General features: G+C 35.4%; 1 protein-coding gene across 1 annotated transcript in view; it reads left to right on the plus strand.

The window, feature by feature from the left end:
• The window catches only part of LOC149795971 (uncharacterized), a 95,299-nt gene that overhangs the window by 45,797 nt on the left and 27,955 nt on the right, over positions 1 to 21,547 (plus strand). Inside the window, exons 7-8 of the mRNA XM_089963905.1 lie at positions 9,042 to 9,359; positions 14,790 to 14,918. Coding sequence (XP_089820031.1) covers positions 9,042 to 9,359; positions 14,790 to 14,918 — 447 coding nt within the window. The remainder of the gene's footprint in view (positions 1 to 9,041; positions 9,360 to 14,789; positions 14,919 to 21,547) is intronic.

The following is a 21,547-nucleotide window of genomic DNA, read 5'->3' on the forward strand; positions in this document are numbered from 1 at the left end:
TCATTCTACCCAAATCAAGGTCTCTCCCCTATCTCGATTCTGATTGGGTGGCACTGTGACCCTGTCCAATCGTCTTAGCGGCCAGTTCAACCTGTCTGTCCATCTGCATGGAAAAGAAGTTAAGACACTCCCACTTCTTCAGGCAACTTCTTTTGATCTTGGAAAACATTTCGACACCTAGGTGATAATTGGCTGTCTGTGACTTCGCAACTCCGATGTCTGGCTCTCCCCGTCTAGCTACAGCAATCTTACGTAACGGATTAGTGCTAGCCTTCGGCAATGTTTGACATCAAACAATGGCCTGTCAGAATTACCTTGATTATACATGTTTCAACTGGGCTACTCTGGGTCAGGGTAAACATGACATAATATCTATTTACAACAAAAAAATTACTGAAAAAGAATACAGGTAAATCACAGTGTCTGACTGTACATTTAAAACAGTGCAAGATGTAACAATCATGCAAATTAAAAGCAGCATGCCTGAGAGCAAAACAAATTGAGCAAAACATAGCGATCTCTGAAATAGGCATGCATACAGTCATAATTTAGTTTAGTAAGGATATATGAGTTTTGTATTATTATAGAAATCCATATTATGTAATTAACATTCATGGACAATAAATTATTAGGTATCCAGGGACTGAACCACAACTAGAAAATTTGTGATTTCATAGTATCAGAAATGTATGTGGCTGACAGGTGCAAAAACAAAAGAATAAATGATTATTGATTGTTAAGAATAATTACAAAAATATATATATATGGATGAAAATGTCATTAACTAAATGACTCATATAAAACTGTTATTATTTAATAATATATGTGATATAGATATACCCAACACCTCCCCTCATAAAGAAAAAGATTTATGCCATAAAACTTTCTTTAGCATTTTTATGAAACATGTATAAGTAATATAAATGAATGATAAACTGTGTATCCAGAATAATGCAATGTGGTTCTTTTATGCAATGAAAGTGCATATGCATATTTCTATCCATGTAAAAGTGCATCTGCAATCAAATTTTCCTTTCCCTTGTTGTGCCTAACATCATTAGTGTATGACTGTAACATCAGACTCCATCTTAACAGTCTTTGATGCTTGTTTTTCATTTTACTAATGAAAGGAAGCGGATTGTGATCATTGAACACAACAATTGGAGAAGGAGCTGCTCAATCATACACTTCAAAGTATTGTAAGGCCAACATCAACCACTTCTTCTCAGTCATGGAATAACTTCTTGGATGCCAATTCAGATTTTCTTGAAAAATAGCATACTGAATGATCTAAGTAGGCTACATGGACACATTCTTGTTGTTGTAGGGTTTAATGCCATTTTTCAGCACAAGATAGGTTATACATGGCGACCAATATAACCGGTGGAGGAAGCACCCTGGAAAACCCTGGGAAGAACTACCGACCCACGGGAAGCTACTGGCAAGCTTTCTCACATCACAACATTCTCCGAGCCTGAGACTCAAACCAATGCAGACAGCAGTGAGATAACAGTGATCCAGAATGGTGAGCACTTTAGACCATTCAGTCACTTGGGGCCCTGAAGAAAACTATTGTTGGAAAGACATTCTATGACAAGTATGAATCATTCTTGATTGTCAAATTCTGACTATTTCTAAGCCTGTGTGTTTTTATGAACTGCAGCTGCAAATAATTAATAAATATACTGTCAGAATTACTAATAATTGATTTTAGTCCAAGCTTTCAAAAGGAAGATGTTCCTGTTCAATACAAGACTAGTGCAGTTTGGAATACCGAACTTTTTAAATACATGTTTTCCAACTTGACAATAATAGTACACAATATTTTGCTACACCTTACTGAAAAGTCATCAAATGTACGGGGAAAAAAATCAACTGACTTACCTAGATGATCTTAATATGGTTGGTAGATCTGCAGTTGCAGGGTCACATTGACATTTTCTCCAGCAAAATTACTTGGGAGTGTCTCTGTATGGTTGACTCAAACACATCTCAGTGACACTCAGTTTAATGTGGGTAAACATAATATGACCTCATTAACATTAAAATTTTCCAAGTCAGAGGTAACACAAATGCAAAAGACTCGTTGAATGTTTCCATTCCTTGCACCAAATCCAGCATTGTTTTCAGCAGCAGTTCCATTGGTTCAGAAATTGCAGCATTAGGGGCTGCCAGAACTGCATCAGGACAGGCTTTGAAAAAGGCAGTGGAAAGCCGTATAAAAAAAGGAAAAGGCCATTGAATACCAGGCATGAGTCATTGAATACCCTAAGGCAAAGGTCTTTAGTTACTAGGTTACAGAAGACCATGTTGCTGACCAGTCGACTGACTTATTTTGATCTATTCAAATATTTTCATGGTGTTTTTATGAGAGATGAACTTGCTTCTATGTGAACTGGCATTGTCAATCTGGATTTGATAACTAGCCCTGGACATGTAACTTACTGGGTCGCGTACATGATAATAGCTCAACATAGTTTGTATATTGACTCATATTGACTTACACCACCAGTTGAAGTTGTTACTTAGTTAACAAAACATGGACAACAACGATTGTTTCATTCAACTATGCTAGTACAAACTCGGTTGGATGGTCCCATATGTGGCCATCTTGTTATTAAAGCATTGTGTGCATGGAGTGCTCACCAACACCGCAAATACTTATTGATTTCACATTAAAGTACATGTACTATTATACAACAATGTATATTAACATTGATTCACCTTTCATTTTTGGCCAATAGAAGTGATTCAGGATCTTGTGATAAGTTTTATTAATCCCTAAATGACCAGCCAAAGGAGTTTCATGGGCCAGACTATCGGGTATGTATTTCCTATCTGTAAGATTTTGGAACTACAATTTGATAGTTCCCTAACCACTCATCACCAGCAGGTACCTCGGGAGGTCTCCATTTTCTCATAAGAATCCCATTTTTTATGAAATAACAAACAGGTACTTCAGTGGCTTCAGTTTCATTAATGGCCCTTTGAAACAACCAAGAGATCTCAGGATCTTTTTCCTGTTTGATGATTGTCATTTATCACCATTATTAGAATAAAGAAAGTGAGTAGTTAGAAGAGGATCACTGTGATCAATACCTTCTGATTGATCCAAACAAGAAATAAAAGTGACTTCTTCAAAAGCCTGACCAATACATGTGTCAGCTAAAGGAATACTTTCCTGATAAACATCAATCTCAAGAGCTTTCTTTGCCATAGCGCTAGTAACTGCATAAGCTGGGTATAAATCAGGGACTTCTTTTTCAATAGGATTGACTTTCTGATCCAAACAAGGCTTGTCAGTTACAAGTGGTTTAACCACATCCTAATCTCCAGCTAGGTCATTGCCTAGTAATAAATGAATGCCCTCAACAGGTAAAGCATACACTTTTCTGACTGTCACGGGTCCTGAGACTAAGTCTGATGACAAATTTACACAGTGGAGAGGAACATTAACAAAGCCGTACTCTACTCACTGAATAAGAACACTCTTATTAGAAGAAGACTTCTCAGCAAAAGGCAGAGTACCTGATAATAAAAGAACTGAGATGCTCCTGTGTCCCTTAAAATTTTAATAGGGATAGGATTAGCCAAATCACCCAAGAGTGATATTCAAACCTACGATATGAATGGTTCATAATTATCCATAATACAACCAGACTGGGGTTTATGAGACCCAACAAATGTATTGCTTTCAATACATGACCATGACCTTGACCTCTTAGAAATAAGAGCATTTGGAATAGGTCTGTCTTGATTCTGATGCATATTTTTCAATTTGTAGCAATCAGAACTAATGTATCCTTTCTTCTTGCAATAGGTACACATAGGAAGAAACAAGGATTTTTGATCAAGCTTATCAGAAGCTTGATTTCTAGAAGTTGTTCCAGTTTGAAATTTAGAAGGGCTTGTATTAGGCTGAAAAAAAATTATACCAGAAGACTGCTGAGTGGAAGTCTTATTTACAAAAGAAACTTTGTGAGCTAAGGAATTCTCGTCAGCAGCACGAGCAGCATTTTCCAAGATTTTGACACTGTACTCATCAAGATAAGTTTATATGTCATTATGGACACAGTCCTTGAACTCTTCAAGTAATAAAAGTTGTCTAAGACTTTCATAATCTTGATAAACTTTCTTGGCTAAACACCATCTATCAAATAACTGCTCTTTATCTCTTGCAAATTTGACATGGGTTTGTCCAGGTTCTTTTTTATAGTTTCTGAATCTTTGCTGAATGTTTGTCGATAAGCCTCAGGGACTAACTCATAACCCTTTAAGATGTATTCCTTAACCATATCATAGTCACCACTTTGCTGTACTGACAGGGATGCATATATATGTCAGGCTTTGCCAAAAAGTGCACACTGTAATAATTGAGTCCAATGCTCCCTTGGTCATTTCAAAATTTTTGCAACTTCTTCAAAATAAGGAAAATATTTGTCTATATCTTTTTCTGTAAAAGAAGCACTAACCTAAAATTCTTTGTAATATCAAAACTTGAAATTGTATGTGAAGTGGGAACATGCATTTCACTTGCCAGTCTTATTTATTTTATTCTAAATTTATATTCCCTCTCTTCCTTCTCTCTTTGCATTTGCATCTCTCTCTCTCTCTCTCTCTCTCTCTTATCTAATTGCATTTGTTTCTCCTCTTTCTGTAACTGCATTTGTTCTTTCTATAACTGTATTTGTTTTTCTTCTTTATCTTTCTGAAGTTCCAGCTTCCTTAACTCTAATTCCATCTTGTATTTTAATTTTAATTCCTTTACTTTTCTGTCAGAATCTGATACAGATTTACTGATTGAAACCAAAGCACTTTTATCCAAAACATTCTTTTCCACCAAATATTTTTTGTCTTGCTTCTTTAAGGAAGCCTTTGCCTCAGAAAGATCATATTTTCTGGCAAGTTGAACAAATTTATCTTTATTCAATAGGTCTAATTGTTCTTGGTTATGATTTGAAAGAATGATCTACACTTTTGATGACACTGTATAAAAAAGTTGATTTCACTAAAGATTTCTAAAATGTAATTAATACTTGGGATTTTTAATTTTTTCAAAAACTAGAGGAATTTAAATTTCAAAAAAATATTTTATCTGAAATATTGTAGCCAAAATTCATATAGCCCGGATGAGCCCCCAGTTTTCATGTTACATGTTTATGCTCTTTCAAACAGTAACAAAAAATAGTAAAGACAACAAGTCTTTGTCCAAGAATTAATTTAGAGCACAAGTATTTCCAGGGAAAAATAATCTCTTGGAATCCGAATAATTTGATGAAAAAATAAAATAATTAGCCCAAAAACTGGTCACAACATAAAACACTTTGCCTTCTCAAGTGTTATGGCAAGAATGACTATTATTCTAAAATGCAAAACAGATGCCCAGATGTGGGGCAATCCTCTGGAAAACATAATTGATACATGTTACTTAACACATACTCCAGATATGGCCTTGATCCCACTTTATGAATATTACTCTGAGAAAATCCAAATAAAACAATAAATTAAAAAAGTTGTTTACTAGAAACCATTACTTTTTCTGAATCAAGGCCAGGAATTAGGTCAGCATTAGATACAAAGTTTCTATTATTAGTCGTTGACTTTGAAAATAAAAAAAAGAACTGAACTCTATTCCAGTAAAAAAAGTTACATTGCAATAGCATGTAATGGAATATAAAAAAAATTAAACTAACAAACAAACAAATTAAATCAAATATAAATTAAATCAAATAATACATAACAGCACCTGTTACGCTTACTATTAAAGTCATTTTTTATTTAGGTACTGGTAAGTCATTTATGCAAGGAATAACGACAGTGTGCTCACTAGACTGTACATGTTCTTCAGTTTAGATTGACACAGCAGGAACCATGTTGTATACAGTATTTATACTAGATATTTAATTCAATGTGTAACCGCTCTGGTGGCCTAGTGGTTAGAGTGTCCGCCTCGGATGCGGGAGGTCGTGGGTTAGATCCCCGGCCGAGTCATACCAAAGACTTACAAAAACGGTACTAACAGCTGCCTCGCTTGGCGCTCAGCATTAAGAAGTTAAGTGTTAGGACTGGTTGGCCCGGTGTCAGGATAATGTGACTGGGTGGGACATCATGCTACATGTCTGCGGCATGATGCCCCAGTGCTAGACATCACTATAAACTGCCACATTGCAGACATCATAGTGATATGACTGAAAAATTGTTAAAGCTACGTTACAAATACAAATCACATCACATCACATAATTCAATGTGTTGAATTTTTTTCACATTGTTATTGCATGCATGTATATTTCATTTTCTCAATAAAAATTGTGTAAAACACTGAAAACTTTCTTGCACAGGTAAGGACTGGTAAATTTATGCTATGGTTTACAACATCTATAGAGGACACAGTGTTGTACTTCATATGTGGTACATACCAACAAGGTGAGTTCTACGTGACATTACAAATATTTTAATTTATTTACTGTATTAGGGAGTAATACAAGCCCTTCTAAATTTCAAACTGGAACACAGTCTGTGGGAAAGTGTGGCCACAAAAAGTCTTCCTGGGACACTCATCCAGGCTGTATTAGATGTTCCAAATGTACATGGAAAAATCATTGTACAGTTTGTAAATCATGGTCAGCAGAAAGTTGGAATCTTGCAGATTCCAGCCATACTTATCAGAGAAAGAAGAAACTTCATTCTCCTTCTTCCATAGATTTTTCTGGCCTCTCTGTTACTGAAAATAAGGGGTCTTCTGACCAGAATACCCCTCACAGCAAGTCACTACATCCCATTTAGGAAATACAGCGACCATGTAGCAGCATGTCTCTGCCTCCCACGGAGGAGATGCACCACTCATCCCATTGCGTGTTGCTGCATTTCATTGAGGAGATGCAGCTCTCACCACTTAGCAAAGGAGATCACCCCTCATTTCATGGCGTATTGGTGCCTCCCATTGAGGAGATGCAGGTCACACCTCTTAGTGTTTCTTTGCCTCCCATTGAGGAGATGCACTGCATAGCTATACCATAACATGTCGCTTCCTCCCTTGGAGGAGGAGATGCACTGCCACCACCCTGTCAGAGGTAGTGTGTCACCCTTCCAATGGGAGGGATCAGCAACACACATTCTTCATGTTATGGGTTCGGACTGAGATCCCTCCTCTCCACCCTCTACCACCTCATTATAAATATGGGAGTCTAACCAGCGGGCTCAGACTAGGATAAGGGATCAAATCGGTTTTTCCCCTTTCCTATTATCCCAATCAATACCTATGGGGGAGAATTTCTTCACAATCCAGAACTTCGAGTTCCACTGAATTGGTTAGATTGAATCCTAGCCCTGTTAGAGATGCTATGAGGAATAACTTCTTTGTCTGCTTGACTGTACCTAACCCCTTCTGGTATCAGCCTCTTCAGTTCCTCTTTCTCACAAGTTGAAAACCTCACAAATATTCTCTATCAACAGTGATCTTTCTAGGACCATCATTTCATCACCATTCACAGTGGTGGATGAATCACAACAGATTCATGATTGGAGTCCCCATGAATGCACCCGAATCCCATTCCTGTCTGTTTGCTGATGTGTCAGATTCTGGTTGGGGCACTCATTTAGAGCCAGATAGCATAATTCTACAGAGACATTGGACCCCATCCGAATCATCCCTCTACATAAACAACCTAGGAATGAAGGCTGTATATCTAGCATTGCATGGGTGCATCGGGAGAACAAGGAGCCTATGTTTCATTGTCTCCTTCTCCTAACCCTAACCCTCCAACACCTTCCATCGTAGCTTATCTCCGATGTCATGGAGGCACACACGCCCCTTCTCTTTGTGTGTAAGTCTGGAACCTCCTGCACTGGGCCACCTCAGAGAACATAACACTCAGAGTTCAGGATAAGTTTTAGCCTAAAATCAATTACCTTCTATTGCTCCACTACCAACAGAAATCCCTCGTCTCATTTGAGTCCGTGCTGCGGATGATACAGGTAGGTTTTTATGTTCTGTGAGGACACTCTGTTTCTATCTTAAGGCATCCAAAGGAAAATGAAAGGGGAAGAAGCATCTTTTCCTCCCTCTCAAGGGTTCCATAGACATTTCAGCCACCACTATTTGATGATGGATTGTCACCACAATCAAATGAGCGTACCAATCTCTTACTGACTGAGACCTTTCCTTTATGAAACTTATAACAGATGAGGTTCAAGCTGTTGCTACTTCATGGGCCTACCTTAATCACTCCTACTCAGAGGACATCTTGGCATTCCCATACTACCTTTTCCTCCTTTTACCTCCGCTGGTTATCACAACAAAGTGCAGGCATATTTTCTCTGGGTCCTATCATTATGGCACAACATGTAGCCCTGAGAAATACCAACCTTCCATAACATGGACCTCTCCACCAATGGTGAGTGTTTTTGATTTTCTTCTTTTTTATATCAGTTTAACAGAGCATCAGCCAACCCTCCTCACTGACAAATTCAGCTAAACAATAGCCATGGGTAAGCTATTCCTGTTATTAAAATGTAGTTTTTTGGGGGGTAAAACTAATTTTAATTATGCAATATTTACCCATGTCAAATGCTTTCCTCCCACCTTGCTCTGATGTCCTGATGTAGCAGACATCTGTGAAAAAGATGAGCTAGTGTGCTTGTTTCACACATAACGTACCAGAGACAAACGAGATGCATGAGGAATTGCACCATACTGAAAATTCTTCGCTCTAAGGCAGGATGTACGCACATCAAATGGACAGTATGATTTTTCTGCATGAAAAAGAAAGCTAAGCAATAGCCATGGGTAAGTATTGCATAATTAAAATTACTTTTACCCACACAATAAAACTACATATTACCCCAAAGGGGACAAAAAAAGGCAAAATAAATAGTTTCACACTACTAAACAACAATAACAGATTTTTTCACCTACATATTTTGGTGATATTTTAGAATACCTTGCATGTTTAACTAAAAATATGTGATGATTGTGTAGATTCCTAGATGTTTTAGCTTAAATTTTAAGTGAATTTGGAGTTTAATTTTCTCACATTTCCAGGCCCTCCTCAGACGGTTAGCAAATTTTACTTCACACAATTTATTGAGAACCAGATTGAGCTGCAGTTTGAACCTGGATATAATGGATCTCATTTCCAGACATTTGTCATACAATACATGTCCACCACTGACCCTGACATGGCCTGGAAAAATTCAAGTGTTGCAGATCTAAAGGAAACACAGATTCGGCTTCGTAATGGAATCTGTTTTGTCAATGTCACCCAGCCTTCCCCAGGAAATTACAAGTACAGAATGTACTCCTGGAATGAGAAGGGCAGGAGTCCATTCTCAGCAGAGATTACTGTAATCTTTCCTGGAGGTAATATGTAAATTATTACTCTATTTATGCCTTATTTTGCAGTCAACATATCCACAGACAAATCTTCACATTGTCAGTTTACAATATAAACTCACACAATTGACTAATATGTATATATATCTTGAATAATCACAATCAGGCATATAGGTTTGATTTATCCCAGATCTATACAAGTCATAAACCCAGGAAATATGATGCTCTACTCTTTCAGTCTACTGTAAATAAACAAACTTGTCTGCTGTTTCTTTTAGGTTTTCTCCAGGATTCACACATTCACGAAAAGTGAATGAATTTTTGTAGTTACCTTGAAAAGAGATTGAATTTAATACTAGTTCCAAAAAGTAATGGAAAAGTGCTTGGCAATGCTAAGTAGTCCCTAAAAGTTTCTTGAATTTGAAACAAATGTTTTTCACTGAAAACATGAATTTACTGTTATTGTCATGTATATCTATATTGCGTGGTTGAGACTGGTCAGTAATTGAGGGTAGATGCCTATCTGACTAATCACATGGGTTTTTTTTGTTGTTGTAAAGAACATATTACGTAGCTAATAAATGTTCATGATTCATGATTTTAGTTTGCATATTAAGTAAATTATTACTTAGAGATAAACATCTTTGCTGATGTTGAGTTCAAGTTCTTTAGTTTTGTAGAAATTAGGAATGTTCTAGAAGCAACCTGTTAATGAATTTGATGGGAAAATAGATCTCATCCTGGTTCTGTTATTGTTTCTTAGCTTTCTTTATAAATGTTGTTTATTTCAGAATCTTAATTCCATACATTAAAATCAGTCTTAGTGGAATCAATTTGTGTTCAATTTAGAGGATTTTATTTATTTATTTGAATTATTCATTGTAATTACAAAGTGCTCTAAGACTTTAAGATTAAATTATGATCTTGGAATTATTGTGAATTCATTCAAGGAAATTTTGAATTATATCATTGTGATGCATCAAGACTGTTAACATTCTCTGCACTGACTGCTGCTTTTTGGCTTAAAACAATATCTTCTGCATTGCTGAAGACCCTTTCAGAAGGGACAGATGCTGCTGGTATGCAGAGCAACTCTCTTGCATAACTGAATAGCAGCAGAAACTGATGTTGAAGAACTTGCCACCATTATAATGGATTTTGCACAAGAGGAATGGATTCCTCATCCTTGTACCTATCACCTTCTTCATCTACTTTTTCAAGAACAGTTTTAGTATTTTTTACTTTCACAATATCTACAGCTCCAAAAATGGAAGCGAAAAAAGACATAAAGAGAAAATAAATCATGTTTCTATCGATTTCATGCAGGTATAAGTTGATATAACATAAGTTTAAATTTTCTAGGCCTGCTGGTAAGCGACTACCATATGTTACTACCGCAACATGGTGGTAAATTCCAAATTTTCATTTTGCAATTGCAACGACCCTACATCCCAACCTAAATGTCCCCAATATGAAAAATTGGGTGAGAATATTTGGAGAAAACCTGGATTAGAAAACGGACTGCTATTTGTTTTAATCCAAACTTGTAGTCTAAATTGTTGAATCTCAGAGCTGAAATGAGAAATTATTGTTCATTGTATCATATATTAAAAAACTATTCGAGCCCCTGTATCAATACAGGTTTGGGGACTGGTTTAATTAATTACAAGAAGACAAGTTGATTTTACAGAAAATTCTGTCTTTGTTTATACAACAGTATATAATTTTGAAGGTCTTTTGTCAAAATTTAAACCAACCCTTTTGAAAATGTTTTTTAAATGATGGATTTTTAACCAGATCTTCTTAAGAAGATTAGGGTGTTTGATAAATCTTGCTTGGGATTTTATTGGCACAGATAAATTCAGGGTTAAACTCTCTTTGTTACAAGAGAAGATTCTAATTATTTGCATTTATTGTTTTTTTTATACTGTAATAGGAAATGTTTACTTTCTATAAGATGCATATATATATATATATATATATATATATATATATATATATATATATAATTCTTTAAAGGTTTGAAAGGAAACAAAACTAATGTACATTCATTATGTTGTAGGTTTGAAAGGAAACAAAACTAATGTACGTTCATTATGTTGTTCCCACTCAGCAAAATAAAGATAGACTTTTTGTCTTGAAATGGCTTTACATGCCAATTTATCAGAATATAATCAAACTTGTTTCGTGTGATACATTTTGTGGTTTTGTACATGATCGTCTTTGCTGACTCAGATGTTTTAGAGAGTCTTGAGAGAGAACCATCTTTAGATTTAGAAAATGCACATTTTATGATTTAAAATACTCCTTAATTCTATTTTGTAATGGTCATATGTGAACCATGAAAAAATTAATTTCATCCTGGAAAAACCCTGGAAATAACTTGGAAATTTATCTTTAGAAAAGCATGGGAACCATATGTTCAACACAACACCATATGGGCGTAAGTGGTTGAATGATGAAACTAGCATGAGTGATTGATGTGGCTCTTGGCGATGAAGATTTGTATTTAGTCTGTGCAACTAACATGCCTAAAATTGTTGGTTGCTAGCTTGAAACATTCACTACATTTCTGCTGAAACCTTCAGCTGTTGTGCCACTTGTTGTCTCAGTTTGTTGCGCAGTGCTGATGGACTTAACTGATGGATAATGATGCCGTAAATGAGTCAAGAGGTTTATCATACCACCTGAGTATGTGATTTCAGTTTTACACATATTACACATAGCAACACTTTTGTAATGCGTATCAGTGCCAAACTCCCTTTATAGTAAAATTTTACTCTATGTAGAACTCTTTGTTCTTGGGTTCTTCACCAGCTCATATTTAGCAGCTGCCATGTTGGTAACGGTGATAAGCCGGTGATGGTGTGCTCAAAGCTAGTTCTGGATGTTCTAATGTTGGTGAAGAAAAAAAACAGCTGGTATGCCAGTATTTCTGCACTCATCTTGTGAAAATCAGTATATTGTTACACCATTATCAAGGATGCAAGATATTTGTGGTCTTGTGACTAGCAATGCAAATGGCAAGTTCCAGGTTAAATTTCATGATGGATGTAGTTTCGTCTCACTTGTCAGTGGATAAAATTTATTATACTCACAATTTCTGAAAAAGTAAATCATCTTGTTATTGATTTCATGCAGGTAGTTTAATGTAGGATCATTTAAGTTTGCTAACATTGTGGTGTGAATTCCAACTTTCTAATAGGCAACTGGCTCTGACCCTCCATCACAACAGAAATGTCAAAATGTCAAAAATGGAGTGGAAAGAATCAGAAGAAACTCGGACTAGTATAACAGTAGTGAGTAATATTGGGTATGTGTAGTGATAAAATAGTGTTGCTTGACTTAACATCCTGGCATCCATTTTTTTCTTGCTAGTCTTATTTCTTTTCAGTGTAGCCATTCTGTTTAACATGAACATTTTTGTATATTCATTATCACACAGTTATTACAAATTGTATTTGTATAAATTTAAGAATCAACTAATGACTACTGGCTGTGTAAAATAAGAACTGATATAGCCAGGCCAGCAAGATACCCTGCATGGGGGGTACGGGGTACATTAAATACTGCATAACCTGTGGGATACATGCAAGAAAATATGGTATGGAGAAATTTGAAACAATTTCTGATAATATCCAGCCATACCCAAACTATCGCATCAGTAGCTTTTTACTAACAGGCACCAAGGATTCATAGATAGCCTTGACCTCAACTTCTACAGATTTGACTTAATCTTATCCCACAATATATCTTAAAAATGTGATGCTGAACTCACATTAACCATCAGATATGCATCGCCGAGTCAATCAAAGGTTTAATATTTAGCCATCTTTCCAGGTGTCATTGAAGATAATGATGTCATAGATATTCATGTCATAATTATTTAGACCAGATGTTAACATGTTCATTTTACACTGGAATGTTGATGGAGAATTTTTCATAATACTTGAAAAAGTACACTTGGAGTTGTGAATATCAAAATTCTTTGTGCCCATTCCTTGAGTGGAATTTGCCAGAATATCACATTTCCAACTTCGTCCATGCAATCATTTTTTTACAAATCGTCAAGGAATGGCTAAATTTGTAATTTATGTGCAATATTGATGCACAACTGATTAAATACACAAGGAATATTCAAATTTGGTGATGTCATCAAAATGCACCCATTAACACATTAACCCCTGGAGGCTTTTGTCATTTTCGACTGAAAGTCGAGTAGGAAAAACATTTTGAAAGCTATTTCTGAATACATCCTAATACATCAACTTTGAGGTGATTTTCCAATAACCTAATGCCTAGTTGTGTTAGAAACATCATTTTTGATTGGCTATTTGGCTCATACATGAGCAGAAGGTTAACAGTTGGATTTTTTTCTTTTTCTTAATGGACACATTATTTTGTATGGAGACCACTCTTTATTCCAAATGCCCATCTTATCCTACTTTTTGCAGAGGTTCATCTGTCTGTTTGCAGTTCATAATGGTCTGCCTTTGATATGAGACCAAAAAGTCAAAAATCCGAACACAAAATTGGATTCTGACCACGGATGAATTTTGGGTGGAAAAAAATCGGGTCCAAAAAATGAGTTTTTTCCCTCTGTATTTTGTAGTGCAACTAGAACTTCCAGATTATTTGGTATCATTGTAGAGCTACATCTGCCTACCTTTCTATAATACAACCCATTTCAGTGTATCATGCATGACCTTGATGCTACAGAGCTCGGCAGTAGGCTACTACCTCCTGCCACGTAAACTCATTGTCAGGGGTTAATGTGCTAAGGGATAGTACACCTTGCATGATAAAGCAAATGCACGTTGGATCCATGCTTTCTTTTAAAGTTTAAAGGTTCAATGATGCCATTCAATTTATCATTTTAACTTGTTTCTGAAAAATATATATATATATATATATATATATATATATATATATATATATATATATATATATATATATACAGTAATTTTATAAATGTAGTTGTGAAAAATACTTTTGGACTCGTTACTATTTCAAACTACTTGTGCACTTGCCACTATGCTTTAAAAAATCCATTCTGCAAACAATCTGCAGTTTTTAGGCAGGCAGATATATATGGAAGCAAAAGAAGGTTGGTAGAGGCATATTGAGAAAGAGACATAATACTCATCCTTTTGAACTGTCATTTGAGAAAAATGGACACACTGATGGATACATATGTATATGCACTTAGAAAACACAGAAGGGTATTCAAGGGATGAAGTTAGTCATATCATCTCTAAAAAGGACCTGATATGGTGACAAACCTCTAACATAACTTTTTTTCTTGCAAACAATATAATATTTTCTTAACATGCTGAGCAGAAATAGTAATAGCTGATCATAATAACCTGATGTAATGCAAAATGTTAAAATTGATATAGTGATATTAGCTTATTTGAAAAGGAAATAAATGTAAAACCCTATCTGTTGTATATGCAGCAGAAGAGCAACAAGGGCAAGCTGGTCCCAGTATAGCAGGAATTGCTGGAGGAATAGGAGCAGCTGTGGTGGTCATAGCAGCCATTATAGTGGTCTTTGTTGTCATAAAAAGAAGAAATAAATCAAATGGTAAGTATGAATTTCCCTGAATGCTGGGAAAATGTAACTAACTACTCAATGTCTATTACTGGTGATTAGTTTGAGACTTTGTAGGATAGAAGGTACAACAGTGATAATATCAACCTACTTTGAAATTACTGTTATCAGTCATTGATCATTATTGACCGGTTTCATTATGGCAGGATGATCATGTCTTGGGAAAAAATATAAAGCAAAAACTGCAAATCCATTATTGTATTTATTTTTCATTTTATTGTTGAAAGGCAAAATCAGTAGTTCATTCAAAGTTTGAATCTAAGCATGGAAAGTCTTGTTTGATCTCCGAACTTTAAAATTTAATTATTGATTATTCACCACAATTAATCATTGCCACATGGATAGAAAAATTGAAACTGAACATGAGGTCAAAGTTATTGTGAGGGGATAATTCAACACAGACTATTTAGGTTGTAAGAATGCACAATGGCTAAGCATGATTCAGTCTTGTGGGTTGTCTCAACTTGTTACCTCACCTACAATAGACACTGAAACATCAAGAACATACATGCCAACCATTACAATTTTGGTGTCATCATTATGCCTTTTTCAATACAGATTAAACTACCACAGGTCCATTTTACCGCTAATGCTCAAATTGAAGAATGAACTTTGTCGACAATATTTGAATGATATGTTTAAGTCAGAAGAACCTTACCAAGGACCTAAATTGAGATCAATTACAAATGATCATTGCAAAACACCTTTTCAAAAACAAATAATTTTTAAAACATTATTTGCTTAGTCTAGCGCTATTCTATGGAATGAATTCCCCAAAGCAGTTGGATCAAAAAAAATCTTTATTTGTTCAAAACAACCACTTCCTTCTACAGTAAAACCTGTTATGAGTGACCTCTGCTATGAGTGACCACCTGTCATTTATGACCACAGTTGCAATGCATGGCATGATTTTATTATATATATATGCACTCTTGTGAGTGACCAGCTGCTGAACATGACCACTGACCACGATGTCTTGGCAAAATTTGCAGTTAAATACTGCTATGAATGACCGCATCACAGAAATGATGATAAACGCCAATAATCCTTTATTTAATCCCTTGTAATAATGACCACTTACACTGTTCTAACAAAAATAGGCTGGCTATTGATTTCTGACATTTTGTGGGTCATGCATGTAGTGTTATATATTGTAGGCTATACACCAGACTAAAGTACCCGCAGATTTTTCAGCACTTCACCTGCTTCCTGATCCTTATGTAGTTACTGCCCATATGTATTACTAGGACAGAGGACCAGTCTATCCAGCACTATGAATGAATGTATTGCGAGAACAGAGGCAAAGACCACTGACCTTTATGTAATTTTTTGTAACAATGACCACTTGAATAGTAAAGACTGTTCTGGTAAAAAAAAAAAAAAAAAAAAAAAGGAACAAATATAATAAGAAGTCTGACTACTGGTTTGTAAATTTGGCTAGTCAAGCATACAGTGACTTTGTTACAGATTGTAAACTAGACTAATATGTTGTGAATTGCCAATGTCATGCCAAAATCAAGTTAATGGTTGCAAACATTGTCTTTGGAGTTAATCCATATTGTCTGGGAGTGAATGAGGTCATATCTTTTAAACCAGCAAGTGGGAATTGTGTCCTGGATTTAACTGAATGTCTTAAAGACTTATATTGTTTGCTGCATTTTTTCTGATGTTACAGTGATTATATCTCACACACCAAGTCATCATCTTTTCAGGAGGGTCCAACTGGTTTCACCCTTTGTTAATCCCTTTATGTCATATGTGAATTAAGCCAGTGATAATTGTTTCTTTTTATTTAATTCATTGGTAGATATACAGTGTACATGTATAGATTTTTAATTTCCCAAAGCCTTTGTTACAGTCAATCTTAAAACTGTTACTGAGAACTGATATGATAACACCTAGCAACTTAATAACAATTGCGGAACCTCCAACCAAAATGAGAGATATTTTAACAGTGGAAAAAAAAATATTTTAATTGAAAGAAGGGAAAAAGATGAGATCACTAACAAATTAGAAGTTAAACATTTGTAAAACAAAGTTAGGATGCTATAAAGGACAAGGAGTAAATTAGAAATGATTTCATATGCTAATACATGTACATATGATCTTCAGATGTCAGTGTGATTCACATTTACTGTTTGAAGTGGCTCTTTTTTGCCATATAATATTGTTTTCAAATGAATGCATACAATTTTTTTATCAAGAACAATTAATAAAGAATAGATTACAGTGATTGTGGTTATTTTCTTTAAATAGTGCTGAAATTTAACCTTGGAAACTGGTCTTTTTCTACAGATTTGTTATGAGAGACCACCTGTCTTGAGAGATTGTTTTTTGTTGGCAGAAGGGGCAGTCTTGCAAGATGGGTTTTACTGTATCTCAAAAACCAGTTTTTGTTGTAAATATTGAAATACATGCACACCAACTTATTTCATATACCCGTACACTTTGTACTTTTATATTTAATGTATTTATACTGGGTTACCCATATCAAATAAAGTATTATTATTATCATTATTATTATTATTATTATTATTATTATTATTATTATTTGTAGTAGTAGCAGTTGCTATTAAAAGCAGGGGCTGGTCAGGAAGCAACAAGTATGATTTTCCACATGATAATTTCAGGAGCATATAATGCGAGTACAGTATACCTCTCCATGCTGCATGCATAGATTGCTTGAGATGTTATTCAGTTCATTGGCACTTGTCATTTCCTTGAGGCAAGGGTACAAACCAATAGTGGTAACACCAAATGTCAAGAGGCAATAGTCTCAATGTCAGGGTAGAAGGGTCATATGTTATATATTTACCACAGATTTGAGTCTGTGTAGTCAAGATTTGTCTTCCACATCATCTCTCCATGTGTCATCTTTCACATGATCAAAATATGAGAGCTCATCATCATCACTGACATCTGCCTTTATTGTGACATTGTTGAACTGCAGAGCATTTGATTTTTTTATTTAATATGAATATGGGTTTAATATGGTCCACCATAATCACATTGTAAAAGAGGCACCCAACAGTTGGTTTTGTTATATATCAAAGGTCATTTGTCCTAAACCAACAGCACCTGGTACACTTTCTCAACCTGGATGTACAAGATGCCATCAGTCCCAGGATTGCCCCTCTGGCCTTCACAATTATACTAAAATCAACTGGCCCCAGCCAGCCAATCATCAGAAGTTATGCCACACAATCACGAAGAAGACAGCAGTCATGATCTCCTGCACTGAGTTGATGTCCATCAACCACTCTGAAGTCCACAGCTGCTATAGCAAACTCTGAAAGGTGTCCCACCAAAGAAATGTTGATAATAATGTGACAGAAAATAATGCTATTGCAGACACCTGTAGTAACATATTCTCCCTGCTACCAATTAGGCCTTGGTGACAGTCTGGAGCATGGGTCACCTTTAGCACATACACCTGTGTAATCAAGGCATAGGATACCTGATGGCCAGCTACATCACTGATGACACCTCACTGAAATTCAACATGGCAATGAACCCTGAGCTTAGAAACATAATCTGGGACTAATACAGGTGACTGGTCATCCTGCATGGCCATGTTTTCTGTATTATGATGCTTTGGTCTTAAACTAAGTAATAGAAAAAAGCAAAAATGAGCAAGTTTTGTAAAATTCAATATCTAATTTTTTTCCCAAGGATACAGAGTGAAAATTTAAAAAGAACTTACAGTAACACAAATTAAATCCCAAATAGTCCAACACATTTTATAACCAGTCCTAATGAATAAAAATCTAATTAAATTCCAGTGGTATTGCAAATAGGCTCCAACAATGCAGATATCGCTGTGCATGTAGTCTAAAATGGACTAATGTACCAATGGCCTGAAGTGTGATGATGTGCCAACAGTCTTTTGATGATCAGATCAATTATAATTTCAAATTAAAATTTCTGTATAAAAATATTGTTGAGCACTATGTAATTCAAGAGAATAATAATTTGAATAAGCAATTATAGCCAAACACAACAAGACTATTCTGCTTCAAGATCTTACAGCTCAAATTAATAAGTTCTAGATAAACTTGCCCTCTACTTGACCTGGTCACAATCAGCATTTTCAGGAAATAATGTTTTAATGGAAACTTTGATTCCAGAACAATCTGTTACTAAAATTATAATATAGAATGTGGTAAACGTCAGGTAGACTAAGTATTTATATGGGGAAATTCCAATAGCCATGACCCAGACTCTAATAAATACATTTACTTGGATTGATAATGATCCTAATATTTAACCCACACTCACAGGTAAATATGAACTATGTATTATTTGTTTACAAAATAAAAACAACATTAGAGTCATTGGTCAGGAATGCAGTGAATTTGATTTTGGACAAGTGCAAAATTATCCATAGCATATAATGAATTAAAAAGAAACTAACAAACAATGCAGATTAAATATAAATAACATCTGGCACAGAAAAGTCACACTTGACTAGAGCCAAACCTTGTGTAAAATCGTTTTCAATGTCCCCATGAAGATCGTCATGATTTTGTTTGATAAAGCTTACTACCACAGTTTTCAAGGATACTAAAAAATTGTGTGACCAAAAATGCAGTTGCACAGTCAGACCCTACCAACAGTAGGAAAAGGTTAGGAAATACGTTACCAGTGACAAGCTCTGGGTGCTCACACAGAAGTCAGATTTGGTGCTCATGGAGCAGGTTTAGAGGGTTTAGAACAATGACCATGAAAATGCTATCGCATCACTTGCAGAATGGGTATACTTTTGACATATATTGTGTTAGTACTTCATGCTTTTGGAAAGTCTGATCAACAACTGTCTATGAACTCTTCAAAGAGCTAAAGTTTGCTCCTCATTATTGCCAGACATTAGTAAAGAAACTATTTATAACTAACAAACAAGACATTAGTAAAGAAATGCTCATATTTCTAAGAGATCAAGATAACGGTCATGTATTGAAAGCAATACATTTGTTGGGTCTCATAAACCCCAGTCTGATTTTATTATGGAGAATTATGAGCCATTCATATCAAAGGGTTCTATATCACTCTTGGGTGATTTGGCCAATCTTATCCCTATTAATATTTTAAGGGACACGGGAGCTTCTCAGAGACTTTTAATGTCAGGTACTTTTTCTTTTTCTGAGAAGTCTTGTTCTGATGAGAGTGTTAATATTCAGGGAGTAGAGTGCAGCTTTGTTAATGTTCATCTCCATTGTGTAAATTTGTCATCAGACTTAGTCTCAGGACCCATGACAGTCAGAACAGTCTCTGTTTTACCCGTTGAGGGCATTCATTTATATCTAGGCAGTGACCTAGCTGGAGATAAGGTTGTGGTTAATCCACTTGTAACTGACAAGCCTTTCATGGATCAGAGAGTATTGATCAGGTTTTGATGTAGTCACTTTTACTCCTTGTTTGGATCAATCAGAAGGTATTGATCACGGTGATCCTCTTTCAACAACTCATTCTCTTTATTCTAATCAGGGTGATAAATGACAATCACTTGTCATTAAACAGGAAAAAGATCATGAGATCTGAGATCTCCTGTTTGTTTCAAAGGGTCATTAGTGAAACTGAAGCTACTGAAGCTCCTGTTTGTTATTTCATTACAAATGGAATTCTTACGAGAAAATGGACACCTCCTGAGGTCCTTGCTGATGACGAATGGTCAGTGAACTATCAAATTGTAGTTTGAAAACATTACAGACAGGAAATACTTAGTTTGGCCCATGAAACTCCATTGGCTAGTCATTTAGGGATCAATAAAACTTTTCACAAGATATTAACTCACTTCTATTGGCCAAATATCAAAAGTGACGTTAGTAAATCCTGTAGATCTTGTCATACCTGTCAAATGGTATGAAAACCAAATCAGATAATTTCCAAGGCTCATCTACAACCTATTCCTGCCTTGATGAACCATTTAGTAGACTTATGGTAGATTGTATAGACATGGGAAGGCCATATTTTGCTGTTAGGGAATCAGTTCAAGAATCCTTAGGTTTTAGTCCCACTGAATTGGTTTTTGCACACTGTGTGGTCCATTGAAGTTATTGAAAGATAAACTTCTTTCTAATGAAGATTCTAAAATTAATCTTCTTGATTATGTTTCTAATTTTAAGTACAAGTCGTCAAAGGCTTGTGAGGTCAAAAGAGCAAATCTGCACTCTACTCAATCCAAAAATGAAGTTAAGATATGATAAAAACTCAAAGGAAAGGAACTTTCAGCCTGGTGATAGAGCCCTGGCTCTCTTGCCCATACCACAAAATCCTCTTCAGACCAAGTATTATGGTCCCTACACAGTTGACAAGAAAATAAATGATTTAAATTATATCATAAATTCTCCTTGAAGGAGTAAACAAAAGCAACTCTGTCACATAAACATGCTAAAAGAGTATATTGAAAGAGATAGCCATGTTCAACATGCAGTTAATTTAGTTGTACCTGTCCCACTCAGTGTAGATTTAAGTGAAGGGATATCATCAGGTTCTACTGATATTGGAGTGACAAATCTTTGGAATTCAGAAATTATGAAAGCTCTGGACCAGAAACTTTCACATTTGCAAGAGCAAGAAAGCAATGAACTTAAGCAGTTATTATT

The sequence above is a fragment of the Sinohyriopsis cumingii genome, chromosome 7 (assembly GCF_028554795.1).
Source record: "Sinohyriopsis cumingii isolate HCF-2022 chromosome 7, ASM2855479v2, whole genome shotgun sequence".
NCBI lineage: Eukaryota > Metazoa > Mollusca > Bivalvia > Unionida > Unionidae > Sinohyriopsis > Sinohyriopsis cumingii.